This window comes from Nesoenas mayeri, assembly GCF_963082525.1.
Source record: "Nesoenas mayeri genome assembly, chromosome: 5".
Lineage (NCBI taxonomy): Eukaryota > Metazoa > Chordata > Aves > Columbiformes > Columbidae > Nesoenas > Nesoenas mayeri.
In genome coordinates this window covers 22,277,664-22,299,786 of record NC_137548.1, presented here as the reverse complement: position 1 = coordinate 22,299,786, position 22,123 = coordinate 22,277,664, and the positions used below count along the sequence as shown (strand labels likewise).

The window sequence follows — 22,123 nt, the reverse complement described above, 5'->3', positions numbered from 1 at the left end:
CCACATTCCGCTTTCTCTTGTTAATTTTGAAAAGCCTATGAAGAATAGACAGTGGTTTAAATTTGAATAGTGTCAATGCCCTGCTAGATTTTTCTTACAGCATTTCCACTACTACAAACTGCCACCTTCTTGATGAAAACTTTATGTTAAGGAACCAGTACCTCTATTTTAACTGCAGCTCTTGTGTGTATGCTTGGCATTTAATGTACCAGATGTCTCATTTGCCACTCCCAACCCATCATTTCCATCAGCAATGAAATTTACCAGATCAATCCTTGTTTTATAAACTCATCGAGAAAATATGGTAAAGTTTCAATAAAGTGATAGAGACTACGTTTACAGTTCCAAATATAGCACTCTGTTTTGCTATATGGCTTCTATTATATAATTTCCACAAATAAACCTTTTTTTCCTCTGTACTGAACAGAAAGTTTAGATGTCTTCTTTATGAACCTTGTTTAAACACAGATTTTTGAGCTACCATTTCTCTGAAATGAATGCATATCTATGTACTCTCGATAGGCAGAAGCAGAGATAGTTTCCCTGTGCTACTTTGCCACAGGAATGAAACAAAAAACATTTCAATGAAGTGCTCAAGTGCAAAGCTCATTCCTGTCAGAAATACAGCAGTGCACACAAAAAAAAACAAACAAACAAACAAAAAAAAACGTGTATAAGGTATTCAGATGCAAGAGAAATTTCTGTTTTAAATCCTTAAAGTTGCTAGTACATTAAATCTTGGTAGTAGGGCTTCACCTGGTATTTCCTACTCACTTAGGAGGTCGAACATTTGGCATTTTTAAAGTCAAAGATAAGGAACCTTTTTCCTGGGCTCAGGATGATAATTTGGGTTCACATCCATGAGTACGTAATAGACACCTGACTTGTAGCTCCCTGAACAGTTTTTTCCACAGTTGTCCATGCAAAGCAGCCTCCCTGCATTGCACAGTGCTCTGCCAGCAGCAGCTCCGTGCAGAGCACAACATTTCCCCTGTGCACTTTTTCTTCTGTGCCTCTTCATGCCCTGTGCCCACTCTGTCCCACAGCCAGTGTCACCACACGGCTCCCCACACCTACGTGATTCTGCACCCCTGTGGTCCCACACTTCCCTGCTCCCCAGTACCAGCCCCTACAGCACAGTGCCAACTCAGGGCTTCAATTGCCTTACCTGCTCCTGATTGTCCTCTTGGGATGTACCCTACGTGTCGCTGAGCTGCCCTCCATCAGCAGCAGGGGAGAACAGGGGCACCCAGTGGGCAGCAACATGGAAGATGCTGAGGCTGGAAAAAAGTGAAGAAAAATGGTGAGAGGGAGAAGAAAATAAATGGAGAGGGCCTTGTGGTTACTGCCACGTGCTGATCTACTTTAAATCCTGCGTTCTCAGGCTCTTTCTGAATGGGCAATGGTGATTCAAGTGTTATCTGCAAAAAGACTTTCTCTGAAGCTGTGCATTTGGTGTTTAAGCTCCAACTGTATTCACGATGGGTGTTGAAGGCATTTTGAAATCCTGAGAATTAAACACAGCTGGTAAGGAGAGGACATGCTGAACTGTAGTATGCCTTCAAAATGGGAACTTAAACACACTTCCCCTCTTGTTCTAATGCAACGGCTTCCAGTTCTGATTGCTATGATTTTTATTTCTTACATATAACATGTTGTGTTATGTGTGCATTAGTCAGAGACCAAAGGTTTTTGAAAACACTCTGAACACTTGGAATTAAATATTTATACATCATTAACACAGATTTCTGTTTGACCTTTCTGTCTCAGATGAAATTTTGATTGTGTTTGTGTGGTTATTAAATGTTTATCTAGATGACAGTAAAGAAAATAAAATGTCTCATTTCCCTGTCATCAATGATTACATGGTTTAATTAATGTACATGAATACATCTGCTTATGAAGTAGAAGAGTGGACATTAACGTGCAAAGAAAGTAAGCGTTTTCCTGTAACTCAACCAGCTCCAAGACAGGCAGAATAGTAAAAATGTGACATGCAGTGTGGTGGGAAAAGATGTGGTTGCTGGAAGGGCAAGGGAAGGAGACGGAATCCCCAGTGCTGCTCTGCTGCCTCTTCTCAGATGTGAGAGGAAAGCACTTGCCTGCCTGATGTAAGGTGACCCATTCTGATCGCAGAGTACACAAAAAGTACTTGCTAATTCCTAGCCCAAACATGAGGATGGAATGTTTGTTCATTATCCATTTTTAATTTAATTTTCTGTCAAGCTGATTTATATATAACTGTTTGCTACATAGAACATTTTTTTTTTTTTTTACTGTGTCATTGATAGAACCTATCTTTTGGTATGTTAAAATGTAGGCTCTGTTAAAACAGAATAATTAATTTTCTCTTAAGACTGACATGTACTTAAAACTAAGGGATATTTTGAAAGAGAGAATCAGATAGTTTAACCCAAATATTAAAGTCATTTACTCTGAAAATCAGCACTAGTTAGTTGTATTGCAACTTTATTCACACTTCAAAGCCTTTAACAGTAGTTCCAGTGTGACCATCCTCCTAATGATAGTGGAGAAACTCTATAGAGCTATTTTCTCATCATATTCAATAGATCACTAGCAGTAGAAATTCTACTCATTCTAAATGGTGTGCAAATAAATATGTCCTAAGCTTGCTGTCTGGCTTTGCTTCTGAGCCACGTTACTCCTTACATCCTTCCACTGTATCACTGCAGATATTTTTTTCCTCAGCAATATCAAAGCATAGGTGGCTCTGATAATGTTTCCCTCTAGACAAATTGCAACAGTTGTTGCAATGATGGCCCAAGAACCGTCTTTGTTTCTTTCCTTCCTTTTTAATTCTTCAATATAGAGAAATATGCCAATTTGCCCAAAGGCTAGATCCCTCTAGAGAGCTCCAAGGTGATCTTAAGTGAAGAAAAGGGAAGAACTATGATTCTGAAATACGAAATATGGATATTTGCTTTTTATTATTAATAGCATTTTTGTGGGGTTTTTTATTTATCTGTATTCTGCTGTACAGTGTGTGTCTACGGCATCAGTCAAAACCAAAATCCTGTTAAAAGTTCCTCCCTCAGACACTGTCCATGTGTTTGGCAGTTGGATGAGAAAAAGAATGAAAGAAAAAATAAAGTGGCATGATGAACCCTGGCCATGTCTTGACAAGGTCTGAGACTCATTTCTTTTTCTGTTTGCTTATGTTTAGCTACATCTCCATAGATGAAACACTTCAGAGTCTGGAGGCCCATTCCTTCAACAGTTTAAGTAAAGTCACTCATATGTAAGTACTGTAATCAAATAAATGAATACTGTGACAAAATAAATTTGGAGATGTGTGGAAATAACATACATGTTCATGTTTGAGTTGTCATTCTTGTCTCTTTTTTAGCTAAATATTCCTTTTCTCATTTCCTTTCTTCATAATGCGAAGTCAGTCTCTTGTTTGATTGTGTTTTTTTCCCCTACATCTTTTCGAGTCCCTTGCTCTTCTGTGTCCTCCCACAGAAGTGTAAGAAAGTGGGAAAATATGTGGGACTACATTAGGAGCTTAAAGGCAAGCTGAATTGATCTGGCAACTAGGAATTACTTCTGTCAAATCACTGAAGGTAAGTGTAAAACAGTAGTATAAGCACCAGAAATAAAATCAGAAGGGCCAAAACACAGAGAAAAGTGGCACTTGCTGTAGCCACGAAGAATAACAAGTAATAATTCTGGAAATGCACCAGTAAAATGAAGAGTGTTTATCTGGTTATTAAATGGAACAGGAATGTTATGGACAAAGGCTTCTGGGAAGTGTTTTTATACATTTTTGTTCTGACTGGTCCTCCTCAAATGATGCATTAGGGCAGTTACCAAAGTGGTAAGATACCTGCACCCAGCTGCATCATCTCTCTTTAAGCATAGGTTGTATTTTTATGAACTTGTGCCTGGCAAGTGCTGAGCAACTTCTACAAACTAAGGATACTCATCACCTGCTGTATTTTAATGGACCAGCTCTAATTTTGGCTGTAATTAATGGCAAAATTCCCACTCTATGAAGATGAAAATCAGGGCCAAGATTTTGTGAGGTTTTTTTCCCTCCAATTGTGTCAAATTAGTTTCACAATTGTTTCTTGTCCCTTCTTCCTGTCCTTACCTTTTTTTAAGTATGTCTGTGAGACAACCTTAACATATTTATAACTTCAGAGCTGTCTCTCCCATATGATGGCGTATTTATTTTTTCTGGATATAACTGAGTCTGATTAGCAGTCAACATCACTGTGTAGTTGTCTTACTAATAGAGCTGCAGCTTGGTAGCGTTACACTAAATAAAAAGCTTTCACAGTTAGGTCATTGTTTCTCAGGAAAACATTCCTGTGGAAGGAACCCCAGAAAAATCACTCTTCCTTTTCTCTGTGCCTCTGCTCACTCTCCTCTGATCTCTCCCTACTGCCTTCTCTTCCTCACTCCAACAGCTCTCTCCTCTTACGCAGCCACATGAAAAACTCTCTCAGCATTTGGGAACAGGGCCAAAGGTTATGGTTCAAGTGACTTGCCCTCATGTATGCGACGTCATTTGGGCAGCCGGTGGGGCACCGCTCTCCAACTCTGCAGTGAGCTGGAGCCAAGGGCTGGGACTGCTCCACCAGCCTTCAGGCCAGGGCTGCACTTCTCCTCTTGGACAGCTCGTGGAGCCAGGTCGAGGGATACGGTGCTGCAGAAAGGAGAGGGGATTTTATGGAAATATCCGAGAAGCAACTGGAGAGTGAGACTGAAGAGATTGTTGGGTACTATTGTATACCTGCAGTGAATTTCAGGGCACTGAGACAAGTGCAGGGCAGAAAAATCTTGTTAAAATCTGCACCCTGAAGGTAGGGAGTAGACTGTTGGGAGCCCGAGCCAGTTTTCTAGTACTGGAGGTACAAAGGCTTGACAGGTGCATGCAGATGAAATAACACAGATACTTTGGCTGTAGTAGATCAAAACATGGAAGTACATATACAAGTGAGAGAAGCCAAGGAAACTATGGGCAAAGTAAGTTTAAGAAGGTAGAGAGGGATCCCAATTTATTACAAAAAAAAAAAAAATTTAAAACATTTCAGAACTGCTGACCTGGATATCTTTAGTCTTTGTAAGTATCTCAGCATAATGTGATTATATTGAGACACTATGGCCAGATTTGCAATTTCAAGATTCTGGTCTCAAACAAATTCGAGGATATGTCAATAGAGCAAGTGAGGTATGAAATACATGTCTGGTAAATGAATTTTAGAAGCTGTTTACATATGTAAATATTTTTGCTTTTTTTAAATGTTGCCAAATTCATGTTGGATGTTAAGTAGCTTAGTAACTTTTCTAGAAGTTATCTGGTGAATTTATGTCTCACTAATTAATTCATTAGACTAAAACTTGAATAGTTCTTATTATTAGTTTCATTTTTAGATTCATTTGGATTTGGAACTAAATATTTATATCTTTGTAATCAAACATAAAATCTTAGTTATTTATAAGTATTGACACAGGATTTTATATCAAGTGACTTTCTCTACACATCTGTTCTTGATGTGTTAAAGCTTTTTAAGTATTTTCTTTAAAAAGCAAAACTGAGTTGTTTTTCATGGACAGTCAGGTCATGGTTTGCTTGTGGACCTTGTACATTTTTAATTACTAGTCTGAGTGCCAGAAATAAAATTTAAAACATTGATTGTCTTTAAAGCACAAATAAGCTAATACTTAATTGTTTTACGTACTTTTAAAAGTAAAGCAGTTTGTAATGTAACTTTAAATAATTTTGTAAATATTCCGCAAATAATTTCATCTTGCAGGTAGGTAACAGCCTCCATCTTTCTTGTGAGCATCTCTAAGTAATTTTAGCTGAGACTGCAAAGTGAAATGTTTGTTCGGGGCACCTTTTGCCTCTCTGCATCAATGGTCAACAAAGATGACTATTAGCCATCTTAGAATTTTTATATCTCTAAAGCACTTCATTCCCTGAAGGACTCAGAATTATTATATTGCTATTGGATGCCAAATTCAAACACTGTGTGCTAAGACTAAGCTGTATTTATAGAGTGTGTCAAATTTCCATTTCAAAAGTCACTTAAAATCATCTCTCATAGACAATTAGATACTTGGGAACCAGCCTACTAGACGTTTTTAAATATACACGTTGGCATTTTAGGCAGCTAAAACTACTAATAGTTTTCCAAGAGCTGCTTTTCAAAGGAACCTTAACTTTCTAAATCAGCAGGTTTCAACCTTTTCAACTTACCAATTCAGAAAACCTCACCAATAAAAGTGTGAACCTTGTCTAACGAATCTACCAGTAATCAATTTGCTTTTCTTAATTTTTTTATCTTTTGGAAGTAATATTTACACTACAGCAGTCTTTCGACTATAACTTGAAAATTATTATCCTGTAACATTTAGGCACCTTTGAGTGTATTACATATGACTAATGTAAAAGAAATTGTGAAATCCAGTGCATGTATTGACTATCCTGTTAACTGATGAGATCAGACCTATTCAAATATCTTTTTGCCTTGTGGGCTTAACTTCATAGGCTCCAATATTGATGGAGCTATAAATATCCTTTAAATCTGTGATTTTAGGGGGAGGATTCCTTCCACTACCCTGAAATGAATAATGTTTGAGTGTGCAGAACAAGGACAGCAGCACAGTTCATGAATGCAACTGAATTTGAAGATTTTTCTCTTTTTCATGCATATGAAATTAGAAGCCACATATTCAGCCAATCAAGTGCAAGAGGCACATTTGACTGGACCAGAAGGGAAAACTGGATTTTTCTCCTAATTTTTCTCTTACGCATAGCATTCGCTTTGGTCAAATCACCTTTTAGCTGTTTATACCTCTCTCATCTATGTTGACTAGAGACTTCTGAGCAATTGTCTGTCTGCTGTTGATTTCTGTACAGCTGACCACAATGGGCCCTTTTGTTCCTTTGGAGCTTTAAGAAACCTCTGTTAATACAAAGTGTAGGATGAAAATATAAATACAGTAAATATTTTAAAGCATATATATTTCCTAATTCCAGCATTCCAGCATCCAGCATTCAAGGAAATTGAACAGCAGGGACATAAACATTTCCCCAACATTCAGTTGAATCATACTGATTTCCTCACATGATTTAAGCTTTTCTCTGACTACTGTGCCAACTGTCTCATCTAGCAGTTTTAGATCTTGTTCCCAAATTAATTAGTTTTTCATTGGGCTTTGTTAAACAGTACATGCCCTCTTGTGGCCCAGTTAATAAACCAAAATCTGATAGAATCCCATTGCATTATTTTGTCCTTCCAATTTTAGTACCACCTGTAGATTTTGAATTCTTACTTTCAGTACCCTCATCCAAATCCTTTACACAGAACATTAGGAATAGTAACAAGTCAAAACCTGATGACTCTATGGTACTCCAATGGATTATCCATTTCCAGAGTGAAGGTTGATCTGAAGGCTGTCTTTCTCTGGAATACTTTTCATTCACAACAAAGGAATATCTGGCCAGGAAGCTCATGAGTCCAGCATTTTAAATGTAGTCAGTGGTGGAAAAAAAATGTCAGTTAAAGTTTATGGAGCAAATTCCACTGTGGGGAGTACCATAGCTACCTAACTAATAAAATAATTTGGAGAAACAAGAGACTGACACTGAGACTTATTTTAAATACAGAAACAGTGCTGTTCAAAGTAGCTAACAGACATGGATATTTGAATACAGCTCTGTAACGGCAGTAGTATAGCTACTAATTTCATTAGTTTAGCATAACTGTTTAGTCAGTAAACAGTATCCAGAGGGGCTGAAGCCTTGTACCTGTATCTACTGTCTTAGGTCTCTTTTCACACTTTTATTTCTGAGACAACTTGACTGTGTTGATTTTATCCTGTAAGTCATTCCAGTGGCAGAGGTATCCATAAACCCCAATTTCCTGCACCACACACAAACTGAACCACTATGTCATCTATACCTGTCGTCTTCATCAAATTTCTCTATATAAGTTGCACGAAGTGCTTCCTTCAGCCACCTGCTCCACAGCTGGACTCAGGAGGAATAATGACACCATTCCTTCTATATGGTTTCTATATTAAGGCTGAGAGTTGTTCCAGCAGAGTTTTAAGACCAGTTGTAAGGAATTAAATGTATGTTACATTTTGCAACAGTATAAAGCAGAGATACACTATCCTCTATACCCTTGGAGGTGGTTATATAGTGAATAGTGTGACCATTTCAAGACTCAGAATGGACTTAATTTAAGTCACCTGAGCCATCTTTTGGATCCACTGATGAGTTCTGTAAAAGAGACAGGAAAAATGGTACAAAATACTGTTAGAGACATGAAGGAAGTAATGAGAAAGGAGATAAAATAACCAAAACATATGGTTGTAAATTCGTAGGATTATTCTACATCAATACTGAAATTTATGCTTAACTTTTCTTTTTACTCAGCGTTGGAGGCACAAAACTCTCACCATGTTTGAAGAAGTAGCCATTACCACAGGCTGTTGCTTTGATCTTAGGCCCACGCAGACAAAGGAACCGCAATCATATCTCAGGTGCTTCTTCCTCCCTTGCTTAACAAGCCAGTCTCCAGGACTGCACCCATCCAGAAGAATGATTGCTCAGAATGCATTGCTGGCCAATACAAAAGCTCATGGGAGGAATTAGATCCATGAAATACCATTTTAATATGGCTGATTTCCGTTATGATAATTAAGTATTAATGATCAATATGGTAACATTTCTCCTTTTTTTACAGTGAAATTCGAAATCTTAGAAACTTGGATTACATAGATCCAGATGCCTTTAAGAATCTCCCACTTTTGAAATACCTGTAAGTATTTAGCACCTGTAACAAGTTGGCACTTAAGACAAATGTCTCTTCATACTATAGCAGGTTTTTTTTTCTTTGTATTTCATTTTGGAACTGATTGTAATGTTTTGCCCTGTTGCTTTATTTCAATGTCAGAAAGCCAGCCAGGGTAGGGGTTGGAAATTCAACAACTTTTGCAAGAAAGGAAAACATGTTCACAAATTCAATAGCGATTTTGCTATTCTTCTTATCCATTAAGTGTCTGGAACACACTAATATTTTCTTGGAAAAATTCCACAGCTAGCTTTCTTCTTATGAAGTGCTGTCTTGCTATATTTTTGTAGGGAATAGTGGGAAGAAAAGACGCAACAGAAATATACACATCTTTTATATTTAGTAGATATTTACACAGGGTTTTAAAGCATACCTGTCAGCTAATTGTGACAAGTCCATCTATAGGCACCTGATTTCACATGACCTTTACGGCAGAAAGAAATCCTGAAGAATTCTCTGTGTCCCCATGAAGTTTCTAAAGAGTGACACAGAGTAACCGAACAATTAAATTCCAAACTTATGGCACAGGAAAGAGAAATGAAAAAGATAATAACTTCTGTGATTTTAAGCAATGTTTGGAAGACTCTAGAAAAAGCTATGTCTGTGCATGGTGGAGTAGCAGCAAGGAGGAAAGATTGTTTTCAGATTTTATTCTATAGATCTGAAAGTAATAAAAATAGTCAAAATAATTTCATTTCAGGAGAATAGTTTTAAAAATTGAGAACTATATTTTCCTAAGTTATTTTCACTCTACAGGAGTTCAGAAATAAGGGCATTAACTGTATTCATGTTTGAAGACAGTTTGTCTTTTTCAAGCTATTTGAACAGCTCTTAGTCTCAGTGAAAGACAGAGGATTTGGGGGTCCAAACTATTGCCTGAAGTAGTCTTAATCTCTCAAGTGAATCCACCATTCTAGGTTTTTTTTCTCCCTTTGCACCTCACAGGCTGCTTCCCTCTGCGGATCTCCTTAGTTGTCTTATTGTTCTGTCTTCCCATCTTCTTCAATTGCTCTTGCATCCTTATATTTTGGACAGTTGATTATAAGTCATTTGATTGTCAACACAGAGGATAAAATAACTGTTCTGTACTGTTGAAGGCTTTAAATACATGTTGTTGTTGTTGTTATTCAGTACAAGTAATTCTTTCTGTTTCTCTTTCAGTGGTATTTTTAATACTGGACTCAAAGCTTTTCCAGACCTCACAAAGATCTACTCATCTGATGTGAACTTTTTACTGCAAGTATCTGTCCTCACAGATGGTCTGCCATCCTCAGACACCAAAAAAACCCTATAATGGAGGTTTCTGTTTTAGAGAAAAATATCAAATAAGTCTGACAAAGCACTTTTCCTCAAGCTAAATTTCACCGATTGTTAGTACCAAATCTGGAAAATATCAGGTTACCTAGCACTATACCTTTGACCTAGATGAGCGACATGGGGACACAAGCACATTTCTCTTGAATTAGCCAAAGCACAATACACAACTTCTCCAGGCCTTTTGCTTTTATTTTGTATTTGTAATGGCTGTGCACTACCTAAATTAGTCTGAGGTCAGAATAGTGTGACACACAGGACCTGATTTAACATACAGCCTGCTAACACAAAGTCACCCTGTCAACATTCTTCTAACAAATTTGGCTTGGCATGGTGACCTCATATTACACATCTTCTGATACTGCTCTTCATTGAGCTCCTGCGTTGGTGAATCATAACCTCCAATGGCTATCTGCCTTCTTTCTTCTGACCTCACCCTGAGCACAGGAGACCCAAGAGCAGGAGAACTGCATAGGCTTGAGAGCAATTGCTTATCGTTACATCTCAGTGTTGGCTGAGCGTACATTTTTAGGAAGATTTTGGTGAAGACTCATTTTATCAAAAATATGTTGCTTCATACAAATAATGTTTTAATAAAGAAAACAGAAAATGAGCTTAAATAGCAAAATCCTAAAGCTGAGAAACAAAGTAGAGCTTTTAAGTCACTAGATCAGCACCCTGCTTTCATGACCGCTTTAGTAGTGGGTCAGTTCAGACTGGCACAGCCTGTCTTTAAGAAAGAGGACTACCATTCTCCCTTCTGCTACTCACCTTCTTTTCATAGCAGTTGAATTAGATGCATACTCTTCTAGATTGACAGCATAAGCTTCTGTGAACACACACTTTTGCTAAATACCTTTGTCCAACCTTACTTGTAGAGTCACATTTCAAGTACAAATCCATAGTCACACTGAAAGACCAAAGGATGAGGATTGACAATTGCCTCCTTTTAAGCTAGACTTCCTAGGTGGAGCCATCTCTCATTAACTATGGTCCTCAGCTGGAAAGAATTTTCCTACTAGCAAGCTTTGCTAATTTAGTTGGGTTTGTACACATGAGGCACTCCTACATAACACTAAAACCTTCCTCCTTTCTCACCTCTTAAAACCCATTTACTTTAACTGCTTTAAAGATATTCCCCTCCCCACTTCCCCCCCGCTTTTTTTTTCAGTATGGCTTGAAGCAATTGCAAAACAATTTCTTGCAGAAAAAGAATGGGAACACAAATGGGGAGTGGTGGATCTCCCACTATTATCCTTAAAGGTATTTCAGAAACAAAGATTTCTGTTGTGAAAAAAGCAAGTGTTCCTTGGTATTCAGAAAGCAAAGATGACATCCATCTTTGTGCCCTAACCTGCAATTTAAGTTCAAATTCTGAAGCCAAGAGGGGAAGATTTGCAGGTTGACACAGGCAAAAGTATGTTGGTCATTAATTATTCCTAAAGAGGAGTTATCAATCTTGTAGCAGTATTCAGCTGGAAGAGGCTTGACTGCTGGACAGGCTGCGTAAAAGGCTATTAAAAATTAGTATTAAGCTAGAAAGTGACTTACAAAGCCATGATTAATGATCTACCCCAGGTGTTGTTTCAGTGCTGCTAAGGGGCATTCTTAGTCAAGAATGGTCAGTCCCCACTGAATTCGTGGTCTACCATTGGCAAGATGAACCTCAGAGCAACATAGAAACACTGGTTGTTTTGCTAAAGAGTCTAGACCTGCAGTGAGCAATGACATCTTCCCTTCCAAGGATCTTCTGAGACTAGAGGTAAATCTTGTGCTGACTCACGCTCCATAACCTGGAGCTGCTATGTTTGACTTGGCTGTAGGCCTCCGAGATTGAAACCTGAGTCAGACAGAGCTCTGAGTGGAATACACCTACATCTTAAGTGGTATTAGGGAGTTCCTCAAAGACCAAAAGGGTTTTAACTTAGATTAAGCTCTAGTAGATTGTAAATTAAGCACTAAAATTATTAAGTAGAGAGAACCAAGAATTAAACAGGCTAGATAAAACAGAATCAGTTTATACAACTATCTGTGTCCTTGCTTCCAACCAAATCAGTCAGTTTCTAAGGGGCAGATAGCAAAACATTATTTTACTTCTACCTCAAAAATTTTTCATAAAGATCACTCTCAAAAAATAAATATAGGTCTTATATACTAAGGACTTTTTAAAGAGTAGACCTGTACTTTCAAGGGAGGTATTTCTAAACATTTCTATTCAATGAAAGAAAGCCTTCTTGTTGCTTTCATCAAGAAAAAGAAAATCTGCTCTTAAATAACAATAGGTTTCTAAATTAGGAATAAAGTATAGCTGGGGAAAAAGCATTGGTTATATCACCAGTGGCCTCCGAGGTCAAGCAACATACAAATAAACGTTTGTTTATAAAAGTGACCCAGTCTGAAAAATGTCAAACCAAAATAACTTGTGGTGGAAACCATCTACTAGTGGAAACTACTTGAATTCTAAATGGTTGTAGTACAGTTCAGTGTTAGCATGTATATAACACAGAAAATGAATTAAATTGTTACTATCACATGGGCAACTGTTAGGACTTCTTGGCCCATAGACATTATGGTCTGGCCTTATAAGACCACATCTAATCCACATGCTGAAGAAAAGAAAAATTTGTAGAATATTTTGGTTTCCATACTCTAATATGATTCAGGAAAAAGCAGAAAAAAGGCAATAAGACACCTTGCTTCGTCCTTTGTTTCTACCAGCTTTGTCCTCTTTCCTTTCTCCAGTTTAGTGACAGTAAAACTCTTTAGTTTTTATTTGTCATTTTTGTCCCAGCAGAGTTTTGGTCTGAAAATACATCGTATTACTTAAGACTGCAGAGTGGGACTATAAAGGTATTTAAGAAATGACATATAGTGAAACATTCTTTGGACAAGAGTTGAGAAGAATCTTTAGGTTAGGTCACATAAGTTATTTCACTTGTGTTAGAGGCAGTTCTTGAAGCAGAATGCCTCTGTCCTGAATAATGTATTGTCTGATGTCTAGCTAGGGAGCTTAGCTTACAGCTCTGCTCTGAGCTCTGCTTAGCTAGAGAGCAGGATCTCAGCTCTAAAATCACTTGGGTTGGCCCAGTTGACAATGCAGCATTATCTACTTTTCTAATTCTCTGGCTTATGAGACAAAAGTCCTGTCTGTGCTGTTAAGCACTATAACCACCCAGGCTGGCACACCTCACCTTGAATACAGAAGCCACCTATGTCACCAGCTCACTTCCTGGATGCTGGAACACGCTGAATTCTTAATCATCCCACATGTATCTTCTGGCCTTAGATATAACTAAACGAGTTATTCTATGCTTTTTTTTTTTTTTTTTTTTAATTAAGGCATAGAAAAAAAAATAATAAAACTGTTCTGGAGAAGCTCTATTTAGCAGTTGTTCAATTGTGATGTTTTCTCTTCCTTCTCAGTGAAATTGCAGACAATCCTTTCATGACCTCAGTGCCTGCGAATGCTTTCCATGGGATCTGTAATGAATCTTTAACTCTGTAAGTTCTTCCAGTTTAAGTCATGAGGCAATTACCTCTCTCAAGCATATGGTAAAATGTTAAAAAAAAATCTCCGTCCTGCTCTTTAGCAGTTTGTAACAGAGAAACACCATAGACAGGTAATATCCATAATCCAGTTTGCAAAAATCCTTTACTTTGACAGTGATTTGAATCAGGCCTGCTGCTTTCCTTTAAACTGGCTTGACCAAAGTGGTTTTGCTTTTGTATGACCCTAATGCCAGTGAATGGCTTTATAGGACAACATCAAAGGGAAAGGTTTGCAGAGTTTTCCTGTAAAATTAAAGCATGGTTAGAACTGTCGAACATTTTGCAACCTAAGTGGCACATACAGTGAAAATTAATGTGTGGCAAATGTCAGAAGAGGCAAATTGTTAAACAAAGTTCAGTAATTCAAATCATACTCAATGTGAGCCACAAGAAAGGGCTGAGGGGAATGAAAGTTACTGTAATGAGTTGTGACCTAAACTAGGTGAAAGAGCACTAGAATGCAAAAGAATGAATTCTAAAGAATTTCTTTAAAAAAAAAAATAATAATCCTTTAGCTCTAAGGGAGAAAAAGAATAAATTCTGAAAATTCAGGCAGGCCTGATATAGTAAAATCACACCTATTTTGCTAGGCATTAGTTCATTCCTTTAGCTTTCCTTAATCAGTCCTAGCAGAACATTGTTTCTTCGATTTTAGTTCGAAGGTGTCAAAGCTATAGTGAAGTGTTTTAGTTTACTTTTATCTTGCTATGAAAAGAAGTAAAAGATGGCATACCTGCCACATAGTATTCTTGATTCAGCTACACTCAAGAATGCTGCTGGCTCTTTGTTTGACCTTGTACTATAACGGATGCTTCTTCAAGAGACTAAAATTAAAGCATCCATAAATGTGTTGTCACCGAGAAAAAATATATGTAAATGTAAGGTATTCAGGTGTCGAAGCAACCCAAAATACACAATTCTTTTTTCTTGCAGCAAACTCTACAACAACGGTTTTACCAGCATCCAAGGCCATGCTTTTAATGGGACAAATCTGGATGCTATGTAAGTACCAGATCATTCTCTTATTTCATAAAAATATTATATAATAAATACACTCATTGGAGGCTCTCAAATACATATCTTATTCTAATTATTTTTAAGAAGCAAAGAGAGGATATGTATTTCAGACAGCAATAAAATCATGGGCACTTAATATATTTTGCAGTGTGCTTTCATTTGGTATGTATCTTTATAGCTCAGAAATAAAATCATGGCAGCTAATTCCAGTGTGGATTTTGTTATGGTTTGAAGTTACATTAAAATTTATTTTGATAAGTAACATTTCTAAGACAATTTGGAAGATAATGGTCCTGGTTTACTTACAAGACATTTTATTTTAGTAAGTGTAACACTGATAATGGTAGCAGCTCTTTCACAGAAGTCTCCTGTCTACAAAAGAAAGAGTGGTGTAAGGTGCTGGAAGCAATTCAGAGGAACCAGTCATTTGCACGAGGAATAAGAGATAGACATCTCAAGAGCATGAAGCAACCATTTCAGCTTTCGTTCACCTTGTCATTGTAGTTTATGGAAAACTAAGTGAGTGAATATCCTTTTCACACCATACCCTAAATAATCTGCCTCAATCATTACCACAGGACAAATCTAAATTCCAGAGGCTCCATTCACTTTGGCAAAGCTTACTCTGGTCTTACAGAGGCTTGACTGAAGAATCTGTCTGGCAATCTCATGAGTAAAGAGGCATTAATCATAGACACATGAGGATAGATATTATTATATTCAGTACTTTATTTTAAATTGGGCTTGAATTCTGTAAGAATTCTGTAAGAGCACCCTTCATGTGGCCTTAATTTTTCCCAGTTGACCTCTTAACAGCTAGCTAGACTAGTTCGATTTTAAAGAGGTTTGAGTTAAACTAGAGACCTGGGAAAGGTCTTGTTTTACTCACATTAGTTCAGTTGCTTTAAACTTCCATATGAGAAAGCAAGTTTTTAATGATACTTAGTGTTTGAACTAGTGCCCAAAAGAAGGGCAAGATGTAAAATATGGTAAAATGAACCCAGTGTCTTGACTGAATCCCTCTAAGCTGTATATGCAATACTTGAAAGCTTTCTAAGCCTTAGCCAATATATGAACTATGTTTCCTCTTCCATTGCTTACATTTTGATGAAACACAGGTTGGAGATGATTTTGTAAGACTTTTTATTTCTCTGATAGTGTTCAAATGCTATGGCTTCTGGCCTCTTTGGAATTTCCCTTATTAAGGAATCAAGTGAAAATGTATTTTAAGATGATCTGAAGTCCTGAACATCTGCTTTATTGGACTGGGTAGAGTAGAGAAGTAGAAAACACATACTAGGTTCAGCAGAAACTGCTTGCTTACTCTCAGGAAAAGTTTATAATTAGTATTCTTTAAGGGTATTTCAGTATTTTTTAAATCCTTGAGTTTGGAGAGCCTTACAGAGAGATATGGATAGACTTGAGAGCTGGGAAACCACCAACCTTATGAAATTCTACAAGAGCAAGTGCTGGATTCTTCGCCTGGGACAGGGTAATCCTGGTTTTACATACAAACTGGGAGACAAGAGACTGGAGAGCTGCCCTGCATGCAGAAAGAGAGAGGGGCTGGCTTGACGGTAAACTGAATATGAGTCAAATGTGTGCCCTGGCAGCCAAAAGAGACAAATATGCCCTGAGGTGCATCCAGCACAGCATTGCCAGCTGGTCAAGGGAGGTGATTGTCACGCTGCACTACACTTGTGCGGCCCCACCTCGAGTACTGTGTGCAGTTTTGGGTGCCTCAGTATAAGAAGGACGCCAAACTATTAGAGTGTGTCCAGAGGAGGGTGACCAAGATGGTGAAAGGCCTTGAGAGCAAGACTTTTGAGGAGTGGCTGGGGTGACTTGGTTTGTTCAGCTTGGAGAAAAGAAGGCTGAACGGGGATCTCATGGCAGTCTACGAATTCCTCAAGGGGGACAGTGGAGGGGGAGGTGCTGATCTCCTCTTTCTGGTGACCAGCAATAGGACATGAGAAAACAGAATGAAGCTACATCAGGGGAAGTTCAGATTGGACATTATAGAATCATAGAACAATTTGGGTTGGAAGGGACCTTCAAAGGTCATCTAGTCCAACCCTCCTGCAATGAGCAGGGGCATCTTCAACTAGATCAGGTTGTTCAGAGCTCCATTCAGCCTGACCTTGAATGTTTCCAGGGATGGGTGTCATGTCCTGCCCAGAGGTATGGGGGGAAGAGGTGACTCAGATTCATTGATCCCCTTGATTGGAAAAGAGTATACATGATACTTAAGGTCCGTAAACAAAAAAACTTTCATTTTGCAGCTTGGCCCAAATAGCAGATGATTCAGCAGCAGAAGGATTTACATCACTTAAGCCCAACTGATGAACAGTTGAACTGCAAAGGGATTTACATAAAAGAGTTTAGTGGCACATGTGGAGCTGTAAACCTTTATGTCCCTATATTACTCATAAAAAAGGAGAAACGAAGAAGAAGGAAGGGAGGGAGGCAGGCAGGCAGGCAGGAAGGCCCCACCCTTACGGCTCCTGTGGCTGGATGTTGCAGAACTGGTTTGGCCACAGTGTTTGAGACACTGCCCTTTCAGTATCTTACAATGGGGAACCCACGACCTCTCTGGGGAACCTGCTCCTGTGTTTCACCACCCCCAATGTAAAAAATTTCTTCCTCACATCTAGCCTGAATCCTCTTCTTTAGTTTAAAACCATTACCCTTGTCTTATTGCAACAGGCTCTGCTAAAAAGTCTATCCCCATCTTTTTTTATAGACCCCCTTTAAGTACTGAAAGGTCGCAAAACATCAGGAAAAGGTTATTTGCTGAGAAGGTCATCTGTCACTGGAACAGGCTCCCCAGTGAAGTAGTCACGGCACCAAGCCTGGAAGAGTTGAAGGAGTATCTGGACAATGCTCTTAGTCATATGGTTCAGTTTTAGGTAGCCCTGCAAGGATCAGGGAGTTGGACTCTGTGATCCTCACAGGTCCCTTCCAACCTGAGATATTCTGTGTTACCACAATTTTAAGTGAATCTTTCCAGAGACTGGCTATGATGCATTATTAAAGCAAATTAAACAAACTAACAAACACCAAACAAAACAAACAAACACATACACAAAACAAAACAAAGAAGAAAACACAAAAGCACACACAAACTAAAAGTAGTGCTACTTCCAGGACTTTATCTACCAGCAGTAAAAAAGGTTTATTATAACAAACAGTTTTCTCCTATTTAAGTCATATGACATTTAATTGGAGCAAAGCACTACTCCAGATTTACAAGGCAAACTGGGGAGCTGAACATCAGCGGTAAAGCCTTTATCTGTTTGATAAACTACCTGGAAATTTCGAAATTAATTTTCTGAGGTGGTTTGGTTACCATATAATAAGATAAAGTACAATTTTGTTAAGTGCAGTCTTGGAGATGTGTTGTTTCTAGCAGCAGCATTAAGTTAATGCAAAAGCCAAATATTTAATTTTCTGTATTCTGACATTTCTAATTTGAACTCCTGTTTATCTACCACTGTACAGGGAAGAAACTACCTGTTTCCTCTGGGTTTGATCTAAGGTCCTTGGGACTTGATGAAACTAGGAGCAAAAAGAAATTAAGAGAAAAAGGGTGAGGGAAAGAAATTTTAATGGGTTTTGAATGTTTTTTAGCAGACCTCTGCAAAGTGGTACTCCTGCACCAGTGTTTATTTCTGTAAATAAATTGGTAAGGAAATATTTTTTAACACATATTTCCAGTGAATGGCAGAATATATTTGTGATGAGCTTTTACAGAACTGTCTAAATTACTGAGATGGAAAGTGTGCAGCCTCAAGGTCTAATTACAAAAATAAACTCTGAAAGAATATCTTTACTTCTGTATACATTCTCAGGGATCATTTGTAACACTTGACTTAGCTTAGAGTCAAGATAAACAATGGTGTAGAAAAAACATACAATGAACCTTTTAATACTGTTCATCTACCAGTGCATCTTTTTTGCCTCTTCTCCCTTTTTTAACCCCCATTTTGTAACCCAACAGGATGCACGGATACATTAACAGGTTGCATGTCCAGAACCCGTGTAATACTCTAGTGGTGATACTTAAATGTGTGGCCAACATATTATTTTTCTCCTTGTGTGTTAAGCTCTGCTGTCTTATTTTAATATCAGAAACTGAAAGCAGATACTATCAAATAATGCATAATTCCATAAACCAGTGAGGTATCCCAACTAGAAACTTCAGTAACTTTACTTGGTTTTATCTAAGTGATCCTTTGGAAGAAAATTTTGCAAAACCTCCCTTCTTGCCTAATCTGGCTGTTCATTCTTATTCCATCACTCCCTGGGCTGATAAAATTGGGTGTGGGGCTGCAGTAAAATATTGTCAGTTAAATAATCCATCTTATTATCAACAACAAAAAACAAGACAAAACCAAACCAAACAACAACCAAAAACCCCAACAATAACAACAACAAAGAAAGGTGAAAAACACACACACGAAGAAAGGTTTGTCCATCTACAATATAGGGGATGGCATGAATGACCTTGGACTATGGAAGAAGGGAAATAGAAATATTTTACACTGAAAAAAGAAAGGTAAGTGGAACTACATGTTAGTTGAAGTAGCTGGTCAACATCTTTCATTAATATCCTTTACCCCAAGGACAAAATACACTTTTGATAACAATATCTTCAGATCTTTCCACAGTTTTCTGTTTTTCATGTCAGTTGAAAATTCTTAATATTTTGAATATTCAGGATTTTGGTTTTCTTTTGCCATCTCATGCTTTTCACATTTGCTCTTGATCTCCAAAATGGAGTCCCTAAAGAGCTCGCCAAATGCCCTCAATAATTTTTCATCTTTTTGTTCATTTTTAAGCAAGTTTTCTCATCCTAAAGTATTTCTCCTTTTTGGAGACTATAGCTGTAATGTATTCTTCAGCTTTTTCAACCTTACAGAGCTGCTGAATATCAGCAACCAGTGGTCGCACTTATGAAACAGACTTTTGATTGTAACATTTTGAAACAGCATATGCGTGCCACTTGAGCTGAAATCAGAAACTGCTTTTTCTCATGCGGACTCTCTAACCTGTTGCTTTATGAAGCATGCATTGATAATGTCTGAATACTCAGTATGTCTCTCATGCCCTGACACAACATTGCCCTGTATTACATAGCAGCTGAAATGCCCTGTTACCGTTTCATGGCCTCAGAAGATCCTGCTCAGCATACTGCAGTTGTGTTGTTTTCTGGTGGGACTGAGACTTAATGCAATATTTTACCCACTTACCTCTGGAACTTGAATCTATTAGTCAATGATATAGTCAGCTTACTGCTCTGATTTTATTAAAGGAAAAACAAATGAAAGAAAAAAAAAAAGCCTTCTTTAACTTATAGCACTATGAAACCATCAGCACATCCTTCTCCAGATTCAGTATTTACTACTCCAGATATCCTGCATACTTTGCACTGCAGTATTCGTGTCTATCTGATTGTCTTCCACCAGCTTCCCAAAATGACTATTATTCTAGTGTCCCCCTGTGGATAGATAGCTAGATATTGCGCTTCACCCATGTAACTTCTAAGACTTCCAACATTTGTTTAGACATGTGGGTAACATTGTTGATTTTCTTTTCTGCAGTGTATTTAAATGACATCCTATACCATTTATTTATCAGTAGCAAGAGGTTTAAGGGCATTTTCAGAAGGAGCTGTACTGGCTATACATAAACTTTCTCTGTCAAATTAATATTTACCAAAGTCTTACTCTATCCATTTAAGGAAGTACATTTCAAAATAAAAGAGCTTAAACAACTGAAATCAATTAGCATCAGGAAATTGTACATTCTGATGAGCCTGACCTATCTGTGTGAATACTGGCAGCTAACACTGCAGCCCTCCTTGGTAACACGTGGTTATGATCTTCCCCAAAGTCTCTAGATGGTCATTTCTATTTGTAAATTTGGAGATTTTTGTCATGCATGTAAACTCTTATATTTCAGCTTTATCACTCACTATAGTGCTCAAATATCAGGGGGAAATATTTCAAAATGAGACAAGCAATTACCTGTTTACTAAAGCAGACAGGTTTTATTAGGTCAGGCAGGTTTTTGTGTCCTTCAAAACTACAACCTAGATGTTGAAATTTTGGATTAATTTTTAGCTTTTGCTCTGGTTTTAATTTTTGTATTAGATTTGCAGACAGATTCACAAGGAAATGTGCAGGCTGAAGCAAAAGCACACAACAAAAGTCACTAGGTTGTCATATACAGAATATGAAAGCCAGTTCTCAGAAAACACAAATGCCAGGTGGTACTAGAATGCCACATATTTCTAAAGAGTGAAAGCTTATTTCAAACAATAGCTGAGCAGATGAATGAAGCTATTTTCCTCTGTAAGAAACAAGGCTTTAGGCATGAGTGATGTCCAATGAATGACATGCCAGAAGTGCTACTCTGGCTTGGCTCCCTGAGATGTTGTATTGTGCAGCCCAACCATATAGTCCATCTACTTCTCTTTTCTCACCATGGTGATCAATATAAGCTTATGTTCAGTGAATGTTACGGGAAATTTGCCACTGACTTCAACCAGGAGAGGATTCATATCTTTACTTGATGTTTTTCCACAACAAGAAACAATTGTTGTGACTGCATTATTTTTGCAGTTAAGCCCCAATTCCACTATCTGAATTTGAAAGACTCTTCCTGCACAATGATAAAATAGTGGCCTTCTGCACTTTTCTGAGTCAATTCAATTATCTCTACAGCCGCCATCTCAAATGGTGTTTTTGTTACAGAACTTACAATAACGAAAGGTTTGACCTCTGTATCTTTGTCACTGACTGGCACAATGGGCTCACAGTAATTTCATGAACACCCTCTGAAATCTTTTGTGACAACCTTTCTATTGTATTTTTTGTCTTCCTAGCTACGTCAGAAGCTAGCTTTAAAGTGTTTGTAACAGTTATAGTACCAAACATCCCTCTCTGTTTGAGGTATTACTGCCTGCATCAGTAGAATCAGTTTCTTTCTCCTTTCATTTTATTTAATTTCTTTAATATATCTGGTCTGGGCACGTTATCTTTCCTGTTCCAACTGCACTCTGAAATTTTATGAAATTCCTCGTTTTAAGATAATTATGTTTAAATTCTGAACGTCTTGGGTGATATTGTTGGTTTTCTCTTATTTCTCTCTTTTGCTGCTGATTTCTTCATTGGGAATTTTCTCTGCTTTTATCTATCCTGCGAAACATGACCTTCATAAGGCAGTCTGTCTGCAATTCTTGCAAAGTTTCTGTCCTTTAATTGGACCGAGGGCCACATCATCTTCTCCTGAGCAACGCTTTATGGTCATCATCTCCACTCATCTTATTTTTCTGCATTCTTGCATTACAAGGCCTCTACCAGCCCTGTGCCCTTTTTGGTGAATATCAAGTAACGCTTATAGTT

General features: G+C 37.8%; 1 protein-coding gene across 3 annotated transcripts in view; it reads left to right on the top strand.

Moving 5' to 3' along the window:
* TSHR (thyroid stimulating hormone receptor) overlaps nucleotides 1-22,123 on the top strand; it is a gene marked incomplete at both ends in the record, with an annotated part of 61,232 nt that overhangs the window by 29,329 nt on the left and 9,780 nt on the right. For 2 of the 3 annotated variants that reach the window (XM_080345572.1, XM_080345571.1), the window contains 4 exons: nucleotides 8,727-8,801; nucleotides 9,996-10,074; nucleotides 13,576-13,649; nucleotides 14,631-14,699. In XM_080345572.1, the coding sequence (XP_080201698.1) occupies nucleotides 8,727-8,801; nucleotides 9,996-10,074; nucleotides 13,576-13,649; nucleotides 14,631-14,699 (297 nt within the window). Of the gene's footprint in view, nucleotides 1-3,184; nucleotides 3,260-8,726; nucleotides 8,802-9,995; nucleotides 10,075-13,575; nucleotides 13,650-14,630; nucleotides 14,700-22,123 lie in introns of all 3 variants that reach the window. The other variant, XM_080345570.1, reaches the window with a different exon arrangement.